The 14,594-nt window shown below is 41.8% G+C and overlaps 1 protein-coding gene across 1 annotated transcript in view; it reads right to left on the bottom strand.

The window, feature by feature from the left end:
* Sesn1 (sestrin 1) overlaps positions 1-14,282 on the bottom strand; it is a 103,705-nt gene extending 89,423 nt beyond the window's left edge. Inside the window, exon 1 of the mRNA XM_059272487.1 lies at positions 13,543-14,282. Within this exon, the coding sequence (XP_059128470.1) occupies positions 13,543-13,821 (279 nt within the window). The 5' untranslated portion in view covers positions 13,822-14,282. The remainder of the gene's footprint in view (positions 1-13,542) is intronic.
* Between the last annotated feature and the right edge of the window lie 312 nt (positions 14,283-14,594).

Consider the following 14,594-nt stretch of genomic DNA (forward strand, 5'->3'; position numbering starts at 1 on the left):
GTGCTGGGAACTGAACCTGGGTCCTCCAGAAGAGCAGTCAGTGCTCTTAACCACTAAGCCATCTTCTAGCCCCTGAAAAAAAATTTTTTTTTATGTTAAACTGATAAATGAAAAAAAATGGCTAGCCTGAAATTGACACCACAGGACTTGATATAGTGTATAAGATATGCTTACATTTTCAATAAAGAGTGATGAATTATTGTGTTCTCTTTGTCCCTATAAACATCCTTCCATATACTTTATATCATCTTTAGATTGCATATAATGTTTATACAATGTAAATGGTAGTTCTACTATATTGTTTAGGAAATGATGAGAGTGTACATGTTCAGTACAGATACAATGCCCCCTCACCAAAATTTTGCTTTTTGTTTTTAAACAGGATCTCATGAGCTGGCTTCAACTCACCATTAGCTGAGGATGACCCTGAATTTCTGCTTCTCCTTCCTCTACCTCCCCAGGCTGGGGGTACAGGCATCTACCAACACGCTGTGGGGGATCAAACCCAAGGCTTTGTGCATGTCAGGCAAACACTCTACCAACTGAGCCAAATACTTTTGATCTTCAGGTAGCTAAACACGCTGATTGGGACCAGTGGACATGGAGGGAAAAAGTATATTTAGAAACAAAATTAAGATAATTATTTGTTGATAGTTGCCATTCATGAAGTATAGTATTGTACTTAGAGATCTCATTTATTTTGACATGGTCATTTGCCAACACCATTACTCTGTCATCGAATAATGGAATTTTAGTGCATATGCCATAGATATCAAAACGCTGACCTAATAAGTAGTACGTAAAAGTTAATAAGTGGCAATTATGAATCTGAAACTATTTTGTGCTTACTGATATAATTATGGTAGGATTCATAATTTTATAATATCAGTAAAATATTTAAAATATTTTAAATCTGTTTTGTAATACATATACAAATTTTTAAAAAGCTTCAATAATTGCATTAGGCTGAGCATAGTGGTACTGGTGTATAATATCAGAACTCAGAGGCAGAGGCAGGAGGAGGATCAAGAATTTAGGGCCATCCTCAGGAACACAGGGAATTTGGGATGGGGATGGGAGAGAGTACATGAGACTGTCTCAGAAAAAAAAAATTCTGAATGTCAGTTCAGACACTCAATCAAGTTAAGTTCTTAAAGTCACTGTATAATTTAGTCAGTTTACAATGTAAGAAATTAGTACAATGAAATGTAACAGTTTAAGCAGGTAAATGCTGAATGTGGAAAACACACACAAAAAGGGATACTTTTTTCTACTGCTTAAACACAATCCTTTGTGGTTCTAATGACAACCTTTCTCTAATAACTAGAACAAAGACTCAGACGACTTTCGAGTGTGCTTGGGAGACCAGCAAACGGAAGAATCGTTTCTATACGAGCTCAGGGGGGTTACACAGTCGGGCTTGACTTCTCACAAGACAACTGAGGTCCTTTCCTTGTGCAGTAAACAACCCGCTGTCCGCCTTGCAATGCACTACCCTATTTTGGTGGATTTCAAATGTTCACGATGCACAGGAAAACCGCTCCACACTCCTGCACTATTTGTCTAAGCCAGTACTTTTCCACTGGAGGTGCTTGTGGGGCGGGCAGGGGACTTTCAGCACTTCGGAACACTAGGGTCTAAAATAAGATCACTGCAAGGAGTTACTACAACACTCACACTGCCAGCACTGTCATGGCAACCACCAACTACCTAGGAGAATGCTCTTTTAACACTCAGAGTAATCTTCGGCCGATTACTCATGGAAATATACCACATCTCCTTTCAGGCAGTGCGTTAAAGCAGTCAGCTGACTGAGCCTCTCTTAAGGTAAAGCTAAGCCTTCTGTGTGTCACAGTTCCTGTCTCGCAGACCCCAGGCAGTCAGCAGAAATGTATAATGACAATGTCATGAAAGTTAGATACCACAGTAAAACAGGAAGATCACCAGGGTTCAAATGCAATTTCAAGATGGGTCAGGGATTAAGTAACAATTTAATTATACTTTTAAGGCAAAATAATTTAGTAATATATACTGACGGCTAATATTTTATTAAATCTTTATTCAGATCACGTTGTATAATGGTGAAGAGTCTCATGGCCTACTTTGAAACATAGCTCCTCCTTAACTAGCTATGATGTCTTGGCCAAGTTATTTTTAACGTATAAAATGATGATAATACCTATAACCATATGATACTGTAAAGACTGATTCATGACTCGTTAACTAAGTGAAAAGGACTAAAAACCAGCTTGGCATTCAGAATGACCATTTTTTTTCCTCTACTCAAAAAATATACATACTGTAGAAAATGATTTAAAGTATCTTGGTCCAACTCCACGCACAATTGAAGTGACCAGGAGAGAACCAAATGTAATCTCTGCCTTCGTTCCCATTCCGCTGATCCGTGAGAATGACAGAGGACGCGCACGGGCGCTCAGAAAAGCCACACACTGAGAGAAGGTGGGGACAAAACCTCTTCAACCCCTTCCCCTCTTTTGGAGGACCAAAATGACAATGTAATCTTTGCTTAGATGCTTTGTTCTAAATGATGTCAATCTTTCTGGGCTGAGCCAACTGTATAGCAAGAGGCAAAGAGCTACCTGGGGGATTCCCACTGGGGTATGCAGAGTGGGGACACCATGGGCAGGCTTGCTGTCCTCAGCAGATGCAGGAAGTGCACAGCGTCTAGCATCCGTAGCAGACAACTGTCTTTGAGTACCAGGCAGGAGGATTCACCTGCTCACTCCTAAGCTGGCATGTGAACCGTCAGCTGCTTTCCTATACTCTGTGCCCCTGAAGACATAAACATAACTCAAAGCAAAATGTTTATAAGTGAAATTAACAGATAACATGATCTGAGCGGGACCCAGTTTCCAGGGAATTAAAGCAGTATTTGTATAATCCTTAATTTTGGTTTCTAGAAATGCTACTTCCCCTAGGCAGAGAACCTGCAAAGTAGGTAAAAAGCAAAACAAAACAAAAAAAAAAAAAACAAGAACAAACAAATCCTTTCAGTTTCCTAGGGACTTAGGGGAACTAAGGGCATACTGTGTCGAGGGATAACTTCCCAAGGCCTTTCCCAGAACAGACTGCTGGGGTTCAAACAGACTGCTAAGAGCTAACCCTCATTCCAGCACTACACAGGCCTCGTCACTGTGAGCAGAGGTTTAAGAAACTTAGACACAGGACTTGGATCAAGATGTGGCTAACTCTACAGCGGATGGTCTGGACAGTGATCCTCTAATGCTGTCCCCAGGCCTAGAAGCATGGGCTTTGGCTACACATTTCTCAATGAGCACTTGATCACCTGGATGATACATTCAGCTGCCTACCACCCCTACGGCTAGTGCCAGGATGGCCTCCCAGAGTGATACTGAATACAGTGAGGCGTGGATGCTACTCCAGGATTTGCTATCAACTCTGGGCAAAGTCTAATGCTTATCCAGGGCCAGAACAATCCATGACAACAGAGCATTAGCCTTAGGCAGGTGATGCATGAGCATAGAATTGCATGTTCCAAAGGCCCAGGAGTGCTGACACATGCACATCCCGGGGATCCATGGAAATCATTACATAACAACTGAGCCATCCACTCCTAAAGCCGTGCTGTGGACTTTGACTCATCAGGTAGAGGACGTGTTAAGTTAACCACCTCACCCTATTCGGAGCACTATTGTGAGCCAGACCCACTTACTTCTACATGCCTCCATTTTCATTGAATTCTCCACACCAGCATGTAAGTTCATGGGCATCAGCATCGACATCATCATCATCATCTTCATCCTAGTTCTGGGGATAAGCAGAAGCTCCAAGCATTTATTCTTAACTCCTCTCTTCTGGAATCCACCTATAGCTAAAGATTCAGCAGGGAGACTAATGTCCCACGGTTTCTGCCATAGCAGTGGCTGGTTGTCGACAGGCAGGCTTTGTGCAAGCTCAGTGCGTATAACCCAGGTTTGTAGATGATTCAACGGCTATGTCACAGCCAGAAGATGGCGCCTCCGGACAACCAGGGAGACTGCAGGGGACTGACCTAGGCATCTGCATACATGTTACAGTTGTAGCTTAGTCTTCTTGTGGGACTCCTAACAGTGGGAATGGGGGCTGTCTCTGACTCTGTTGCCAGCTTTTGGGAACCTATTCCTCACACTGGGTCGCCTTGCCCAGCCTTAATACATGGGGAGATGCTTAGTCTTACTGCAACTTGATATGCCATGTTTTGTTGATGTTCATGGGAAACCTGCCTTTCCTGAACAGAAACGGAGGAGTGCATAGGACCTGGGAACAGGGGTGGAGGGGAGGGACTGGGAGGAGAGGAGGGAGGGGAAACTGAGGCCAGGATGTAAAATAAATAAATTAATTAAAAAATACGACGGTGCCTCACAAGGGCTCCCCTTATCTTTCAGCTCTTTCATCTTTCTCCACCTTTCCCACAATGCTCTGGGAGCCTTTACAGGGGTTATAAATGTCGTTTAGGGTGAGCACTCAACTCTGTCGCTTACTGTCAGCACCCTGAGTCTCTGAGTTCCTGCACTCACCTCACTAACTCTGGCCCCAACCTGCTTCTGCAGCCACCACAGCATGGTGCAGGACTCCATGTGCTCGGTGCCTTTGCCTTTACATTTTCTAATCACATCACAATGTCAATTCTTAGATGAAGAAACTGAGGCTACAGAGGCTAACTGGTAAGCACATGGCATGACCTTTAAACCATTCTGAAACAATTATTTAACCTTCGAGACTCAAAGTCAAACTATGGATATTTAGGATGATACCTAGAAATTAGAATAACCCAGGAATAAGAAGAATACGAGGTTGTATTTTTGTTTTGTTTGTTTGAAGTAGAGGCCCAATTTTTAAAGGACAAAACCTATGCTTTTTCTTTCCTACATCAAAAAACACATAAACAGCACTCTCGTTCTGGAGGCAAAGGCATGAGGATCTACGGGAGTTTGAGGCAAACCTGGTCTACACAGCAAGTTCCAGGCCAGTTAAGTCTAAAAGCTACATTGTGAAACCCTGTCTCAAAAAAACAAAACACAAAACCTACAAACATAGTGATTGGTATATATTAGACACACAATAAATTTTGAATGAATTAAGATAAAATATTTCAACAGGCTCAATGGTAAAATCTACACTGTCTCAATAAAATTTCAATTATTTTTTCATACTTAAACCTTTTAACAAAAGATATGTTAAATTTTATAATGTAACAGTTGATGCATCTATCTTATTACATAAAAAAACATTTTAACTTGATGTGTAATCACTATCAAAACCCTGAGAACTGATGACTGAGAAATTTTATTCTGTGACAAGTTATCTCCCTATCTTTTAAATTACTTCTGAGTTCTAAAAGGCTTCTCTTAAATATACCCTTCAGTACCACTGAAAACATCACTCTACTACTATTTTGGAAGGCTTGGTCTTTATCACATGATCGGAAGAATTTTTCACTGTGTTTAGGCTATGAATAGCATTTGAAAAATTACTCAGTTATAATTATAGACAGCGAACACCTGCCAATGTGCTGGAAAATGAAATCATGCAAAATTAAAAGACAAGTGTGCAATGCCTGTCAAATGCCAAGCTACCGGCGTAGTAAATGTGCACTTCTGTAAACTAAAATCCTAATAGACTATTGAGTTTACACACAGAATTAAAACTTAGCAGAGCCACATGGTTAATGATTTTTAAAGGATAAATATTTATCAGCTTGTCAGTTTAAACAGTTTTTAAGTGAAAATACTAAATAAACACTGCTCACTAAAAATTTATATTTATTATTGTATATATTTAAAGTTGAGTGGGGTACTATAAGTCATAGAATTTACATCATAAACTTTTGTTTCCCAGCCTAGTGACACTCAGTAAGTCACACAGACACCACCATGACAGGAACGGGCTGGATAGAACAGCAAGGGGATTAGTAGGAGAGGAGGAGGACAAGAGATGGTAGGGGTGAACATGATTGAAATATATTATGTCCATGCATGAAAATAAACCCATTGTTACGTATAATTAACATACGATAATCAACAAATAAAGTCAGGCCAGCTGGATGGCTCAGTAGGTAAAGGCATCTTGCCACCCAATCTGACAAGCTTAGTTTGATGTCCAGAACCCACAAGGAGGAACCAATTCACACAAGCTGTCTGTGACCTCCATGTGCAAGCATGGCACCACCCCCACAAGAGAGAAATAAATGTATAAGAAAGTTTAAAGCATTATAAAGTAAGCAAACTTTGTTTCGCTTTAGCGTGGCTGGAAAGCTCATGAAAAGATGTGAGCCAGGGGTAGAGCACTTGTCCAGCATCGTCAAGGCCCTGAGGTGGATTCCAGGACAAAGGTGGCTAAGAACCTGTCTTAAAGAAATTTTAATAATTTATAATTTTAGAAAGACCTTCCTTAGCTTAACTTAAAAATAAGGCTAAAATTTATGAGGCTGGAGAGATGGCTCAGTGGTTAAGAGCTCTTGTAGAGGATCCATGTTTTATTCCCAGAACCCACAGGATGGTTGACCACCACAACTTCAGTTCCAAGAGTGTAAGATTTTTAAATGGACATGAAAAAAGTTACAACATAAGAGGATGGGCAGATTCTTCTGCTGTTAAATTTCTCATGACTTTCCACTCCTATAAACTCACATTTGAAAGCATACCACAAAGTAAGTGATACAGAGATGTTTAACAACAACAAAAGTCTAATAAATGATCCCATAGTCGTTCTACAGAAAGTCCCAAAATGTTTCCAGTGAAAAGATTTAAAAAAAAAACAAGCGTGTAAGACAAATCTCTCCTGGAGAGATTCCCTTCTCTCTCATGCAGTACTGTACAGGTAAGCGTATGTGCACTGGACAGATCTCTCCTGCAGCCCTTCTCTCTGCACATCACTGTACAGGCAAGCGTGTGTGCACTGGACAGATCTCTCCTGCAGCTCTTCTCTCTCATGCAGTACTGTACAGGCAAGCGTATGTTCATTGACAGGGGCAAGGCTGCATACAGTAACCAACCGTAAGAAAAACAAGCATGAAATACATATCTATATTTCAAGTCTCCTGCCGCCCTTAGAATGTAATCACCAAATATTCTGAAAAGCCCTCCCAATCTGATGTCCTGAGCACACGATGCCAGTTAACTGGGGCACTCAGTCATTTCTTCAAGGTCACTTAAAGTCTTTTTCACTTCATGTAACAAATAAGACCTACAAAGCCTGGGTCAAAATAAATCCCATTTTCCATTGACCCCTATAAAAAATCCTTTTACCACAGTGTGTGTGGGGGGGAGGGAGAGGGGAGATGAAAAAAACCTGATAAGGACTGGATTAAAATCGGTGGCAAAGGTCGCTTGCTGGGGATGACCTCCCAGTAGCACTCTCACCTTTCATGCATTTTAAACTGTCTCCCCTCCCCCAGTCTAGACTCGGACCTTTCACAGATTCTAAGACACCCCCATGTCTATGGGTCCTTCCAATCCTGCTAATTTCTACAACATAAATACTGCTTGCTTTTAAATACAAAATTCTTTTAAATTATACATAACACTAAATAGTGCCTACCTTGTCAAAATTTTAGGCAACTAACAATTCTTTATTACATTCAAGATTCTACCAGAGAAAAGGTTTCAAGAAATCTTTAATTAGTCATGTTAATTATTAATTTATAACCTATTCAAGTGGTAAAATGATTTGCAAATTTCTTATGGCCTATCAAAAGGAAAGTAAATGTATGCTAAAATAAAGAGTATGGCATAGCTATTTTATAATTCTTTGCATCATGAACCATCTGTACATACCAGCAAGTTAGGTCAAAAGTGTTGGTAATGAGAAAAAAAATTCTAATTAAGCTAAACTACTGTTTCAAAGAAACTTCCATGATGTCATGAATAACCTGTGGCCTTAAACTGAAATTTAACACTCAACTGTTTAACATCTCATCTTTGTACAACACAGCACATTCCATTTATAAACAAAATAAATGTGTTACAATACCATTTTGAAACATTTTTTTCATGGTAGAGGCCATTTGAAGCACTATGACAAGAATAAAATATGAAATTTGAGAACTTTTTAAAAAATACATGCCTTTCATTTCAACCTTCCTGGAGACACACAACAAAGGATGAGGTCAGGGTGTGTTTATATTTTGTAAAGAGGTCACAATGGCAGATAATGAGAGTAGATAAATAGACGGGATTCGTCCTGTAAGCAGGAGGAAAAGAGAAGATTGGGGGCTGAGGGCAGCTCACTGGTACAGCATGTGCATGGCCCTGCACATCTGGTTCCATCAACAGAACCAGAAGAGGAAGGGAGGAAGGGAGGAAGAGAGAGAGGGAGGGAGGGAGGAAGAGAGGGAGGGAGGGAGGGAGGGAGGGAGGGAGGGAGGGAGGGAGGAAGGGAGGGAGGAAAGGAGGGAAGGAGGCAGAGAGTTTGTTCTTTGGCATACACCTTTCATTCCAGCATTCCAGCACTCAAGAGCCTGATCTCCAAAAGTTCAAGGACATCCTGGGATTCATAGCAAGACCAAGTTTTTTGTTGCCTCTATTTGGCCTCAAACCATTGAGGGGGAGCGACCCATGAGGTTCATTAAGGGGGAGGAATCCATGAGGTTCTCCCCAAAAAGCACTCAGAAGCTTGACAGTAAATAGTATTTTCCTCACAAGGATAGAAAGCAGTCAAGGATAGGAATGAAAAAAAGCAACGAATAAAGAAGTCAACCACGGAGCCTTCTGGGGAAAAGAGACTGGGATCTTAGTGTCTAAAAGATAAGAAAGGCTGATGGTGAATGCTTTTAAGCTCAGCACTCAGGACACAGAGGCAGGCCGATCTCTGAGTTCAAGGCCAATCTGGTCTACAGAGAGAGTTCCAGGACAGCCAGAGCCACACACAGAAACACTGTAACAACAAAAGACCAAATCTGCTTCTAGAATGTTCCTACTCTGCTATAAGTTATTATATTTTATAGCCCTCATAATAAGTGAATTAAATGTACTTCTAATTAATAAAATCCCAGTTATAAATAGACCAAATGATTTACTAGCCAGTCTGTACAAGTGCAGTAAATGAAAGGGCACCTCTAACTGGACACGACAGTCTTCCACCTCCCTCCTTCTCACCAGCACACAGTGCTGTCAAGTGTTAGGAGGGTGCCTCCAGGTCCTTAAGGCCTGAATGCTTATTAATACAAACTAAAAGTAAAAACGCCCAACTTCCCCACCAATGACTGGCTGAGAAAGGCACTTGTGGCCCACTCTGGATGAGGGAAACTGAGGACAAGTCTGTGGCCAAGTCTCCAGGGGAAAAGCCTTTCTTCTCTGTGACAGACACATAGGAAGGTCGTGACTGCAGATGGAAAGCAGGAATGCCAAAAACTAAACTGTTCTGGAACTGTGTGTGCGTGCACTAAACGTACGTCTGCTATATGCTACCCAGTTAGACACAAGAGAGGTGCTGTCAGCCAAAGCGCATCGCAGGCAATGCTTCACGGTTCATGACGGAAACCCTCCCCACCTCACTTAACAAAGTGTTCAATGACTTAGTCCAAATCTACCCCTTAAGCCAAATTATTTCCAGTGCTAATTACTAGCAAGTTTATGCATTTTTTTCTCTTTTTATAATCATTTGATCATATATGCACTTACATCTTTTACCTTAATTTTATTTATAGGCATCAAGACTACTTCAGTAGTGACTTGTACAATAAGTGGGCCTGAGTTAATCCTTCTGGTCCTTTGTTTAGAGAATTGAGTATTAAGAGGTGTAATGGGATTTCTTTTAAAGTCAGCAAAAATGAGAAAGGGGACCTGGGGAGAAGCAGGGGAAACATTTCCCTGTTTCTCCAATTCCAAGTACAGTGCTTGGTACACAGTAACTCTTGAAGATATGTTGAACGGATTTTAATATATGTTGATATGAAATCAACAAATTGAGAAGAGGTGTATAAAAAGATGTTGTCTACCAATGTGCTCATTTTTTACAGGTTTAGTGGTCATTTGGAATCGACTCCATTGCCCTCCCCTGCTGACCAGTCCTCTGAGGTGATTGAAGTAGTTAAAGGCCTGTATGAGCAGCTTCAGGAATCTTATATGCAACTCCGCTTTGGCTGCGTGCGCATCATGGAGCGCTAATTCAAAGGACTACTCAATTCCCACGTGAGACTGACACCAGACTGTGAACAATGAGGTGGGCAGTGAGGGGCCATGTTAAGGCCACGCTCTGCCATAATGGGCTGTAGACAGGCAAGTAATGCGGTCAGCTCTGCAGGGCAGATGAAGGGTTCTGCGGCTATGTAGGTGGGCAGAAAGCTCTAGGGTGGGTTAAGTCTGGAGAAGCGGAAGAGAACCGCAATGGGAAGACACAAATCCAGTGAGCAGCAGCTTCCTGTGGATGCCTCAGAAACAGCTTACCCTCACTCAGCATGTACGAAAAAGAACTAACTCTTCTCCTAAATGGACCTTGCCAGTCTTGTGTCTCAGGAACGATTACATTATGCACTAAGTAATTCAAATCACAGATTTTGCTTTTATTTTCTTCATTTCCTGAACTATTTGAATACCATATCCTGTGGATTCTAACTCCTCACTATCATTCAAATTCATGTGCCTTTTTCCTCTTCTACCACATCCCAGTCTACTATTGTTTTTTCCCACAGAACAACCTTGCAACTGACATGACACATGCCCTCCTGAGCCTGGAAACACATTCTCCATCTTGCTTCTGGAACGTTCCTTGTAACATTATCAATCATGTTACCATCTTCTTCAAAGCCGCAGTGGCTTCCCATTGTTCTGGGATGATGTCTACATTCCTTACAAGTGCCTACAATTCTCCTGAGAGCTAGATCCTGCCTGGTAACAATAAAAATCTCTACCGTTACATTGTCCTTCTCATGAGATAGCACTGTGCCATGCTTTGCAGGCATTATTTCATTGTATTCTTACAGCAGCACTGTGAACAAAGAACTATTAGCATCATCCCCATTTTGCAGATAAGGAAACTGAGTCGAACAGCAGTATGGAACTTATTCATAGTTGGACAGATAATTAATATTATTAATAAGTATTAAAGCTATGTCTATCTAACTTCAGAGCATTTGCTCTTAAATTTCACACTCCGCTCAAAATGTGAACTTCAACCATCCTGAATCACATTCAAGTCTTAGAACTCAGTTACTTGCTCTTGCCACGAGGCCTTCATAGAAACTATTTTCTAGGTCTGGATCCCTACAATAATCTCACTGTATGGATAATTATTTATTCATAAGAAAAGTGCACTGGTGTTTGTCCATAATACTAGCACCTGGCAGACTGAGGCAGGAAGCCGTCTCAAAATGAATGAAGAATGAATGAATGAATACTAAATCTGTCTTTGAGGGGTTTGCCTCAAGGAACTCTCCCTTTACTACATAAAATGAAATGTTCATTTAGTTCTTAATGACCTGTCTCCCTTCAGAGAATATGCAAACTGTTACCACTAGTCTCTAGACCTTACTATGGCATTCACTATTTCTTGCTCAAATGCACGCATGAATGAACGCTCCATAAAATGGAAATTTCACCTATGCAAACTGATGTGAGACAGAAAGAAGGCAAATACATTTATTTATCTATTGGATATTTATTTAGTAGCTTCCAGGTCCCAGCCAATACTCTTGAGAACTTAGAGCTCTTCTGGGAAAGACATTCATTTCAACATGAGATTACAGAACAATATAAATCAAGTCTTCTTATAATAATGGCAGCAATAAAGTATAATAGATGTAAAACAGAGAAAGAAATGTAAGTCTGTAGGAAGCCACTAGAGTACAGAACACTGAATCCTTTTGCAGAACAAATTAGGCTCGAAAAATATTTTATATAGTCCATATATTGCACTTGTGAAAGGGGAAGAGGTGCATTCCCTGGATATGATAGCACTCTGCACGCCATTCCATTCCCACACGCTGTGTTCTCATCCTGATTTTATAAATGTGAAAATTGAACACAAGGAAAGTCAAGAACTTGCCCAAGGTTATGGCAGCACATTAATAAGGAAGCATTTGAACCTAGGTCTGACTCTAGTGCATTTACTTACCACTTATGCTGCAGCTCTTTGACACAGTACTCCCCAGAGCCTGAGTACTTTTATTTTCAACATAACTCTTAACCAAATTCATTACCTAGTTTCCCACTCCAGTATCAATAAACAGCAAGATGAAAGGCCAAAAAGACACCAAAGTGAAGTAGACTAACAAGAAGGGGCAAAACCCCTAAATACTAAATGAAAACTTAAAAACTAATGCGTCATGTAGTTCCATACAGTGCATAACAGTATTTGGTGTGCACAATTATGACTCCATTATTAAAAACATAACTATAGGGGCTATCCAGAGGTCTAAGAGAAGCAGCTTCTTATGCCTGAGGGATGGAATGTACATAATACATTGAAAATGAATTCCTTGCTGGTAAAATGTAAAGACTATTTCAAGATCTTAGATTCTTAAGATCATCATTTTATCAATATGATTGTTTTTTCTTTTGCTTTATTTAAATTCAAGCCACTACAGAAAACTGTCATATCCTAATCCACAATCACTGAGCATTCCTCATATCTATAAAAGTTTCTCCCGTTCCTTCAAATTCTAACACACCTTCTAATAAAACAGGATAAGGTGACAGGAGAGAAAAATGGCAGGAAACGATAGTACTTGAAACCTTAACTGCACTTACAATTTAAGTAGGTTTGCATGGGGAAAGACAAAAGAAACAATTTAGGGGACCAGAAACTAACTGAACGCAATTGTTTCTATCAAATGCCTTACCTGGGTCCAACCTTTCTTTTTTTCCTTTTTCAGGCAGGGTCTTGCAACAAAGCCATGTACTGAGCTGGTACTCATTACACAGCCAGGCTGGCCTTGAACTCCTGGCAGTATTATTTCTGCCTCAACCTCCTGAGAGTACTGAGCACAAGCTACTACACACCTAACTTTGGGTCCAACTTTTCAACCTGAACATGTTAACTTCTTTATGACTTAGGCTGGTTCTTATTATTATTTTCTAGTTCTGCTTTAGGATGCATTTAGAAAATGAAATCCTGCCTTTGTTGTGAAGAGCCAGAGAAAATTATTCCGCCATCTGCCAGCTACCTTGAACAAATAGGAAACATTTAGTATCAATTTCTCCCTTTCCAGGCTTTCAATGAGAAACTTCCCACACAGAACACTGTAACAATGTGAAAATACACTCGATACACTCGGCAACAAAAAGAAATACAAAGACTTGACTTATAATTAACTATACCTTTCATAGATACTAGTTTCCACCAGCAACACCATTTCTGCCGAAAACGCCATAAAAACAACGCTTGTTTACCTCTTTTTGAAAACCGTTTTTAGTTTACACTGCCCAGTTGGGGCCCAACATTCAATGCTTTGCCGAACCCTCTAATGCCCAGTGAAGTCATATTAAAAGCTCACACAATAACCCACTACCCGTTGGAAGCAAAAGCGATGTGAATAACTGCAAGTCTAATTTCACTGTCTAGTTATTCTAATAATGCTCTTACCTCGACGCTCTTCAGAATGAACCCACTTCTCTCTCTCACGTCTTTAAAGGGACACCTCTTAGAAAGCATAAGCAGATGAGCAAGAAGCTTATTCATCCCATCCGAAGAAACGGCATTCGAAAGGCCGTCTGAAGGTCGATAAAGCGGCTCTTTGACTGAACGAAGGTATTCGGTTTTCCTCAAAACGATCTGCCTAATGTTTTCCAGCGCTGTCTCTCTAATAGTCGAATCTCTGCTGCACAGTCCATCCCATCTCACTTCATTCTCTCCTTCAGCCATGACAATCGGGAGCGTCTCTTCTGCAGGCTTCAGTTGCCTTTCAGCATTCCCCCAAAGCAGTCAAGAATAAAGTCAGAGAAATCCAGTCGTCAGGAAAACAAGCGTCTGGGTGGCATTGGGAACCACACGTGCCTTTTAAGTTGATGCTTTCAAATCGATCCACAAGGCGGATCGCCCTTGCACCCTCTCCTACACGGAGGGGCAGTCTTCTGGACAGAGATTGAAAAAAAAAAAAAAAAAAAAAGCAAAGTTGGAAAGTTGCAACCTTACAGAGCCGACTAGCTGGACAGGGAGTCTCGGGGAAGTGTTCTCTGGGTCGCAGGGTCAGCGGATATCCTCACGCTGTGGAGCTGTCAAATCCGTGCTTGGCCCCACCAGGCTGGTAACAGTAGAAGGCTCTCCAGCCATTCGGGGCTTTTTTGTCTGTGCAGCGGCCGGTTCTCCAGCGCGTCCCCACCCCGCCCCTCCTCCGACACCAGTCTCCGCCCCCCTCGGCTCCTCCTAGCGCCTCGGCGGGGCAGCGGGCGGGCGCCGGCGGGCTCGGAAGCAGACCCTCACCCCCGGCTGCTGGGCCCCGAGGCTCCGCCGCTCCGGGGACCTCAGTGTCCACCAGTCACTGTGTCAGCGGCGACGGAGGGCAGCGTCCCCGACTCTGCCGCCTCCTGTCGCCCGGGATCCACCGCTGCTTCTCCTACCCCTCTGTCCCCGGCCCCCGCCGGAGGGCACCCCGCGACCCAGCCGTCCTGGAGCACCCGGCCGCGCGGCTCCAGCCC

Source organism: Peromyscus eremicus, chromosome 8b (genome assembly GCF_949786415.1).
Source record: "Peromyscus eremicus chromosome 8b, PerEre_H2_v1, whole genome shotgun sequence".
Lineage (NCBI taxonomy): Eukaryota > Metazoa > Chordata > Mammalia > Rodentia > Cricetidae > Peromyscus > Peromyscus eremicus.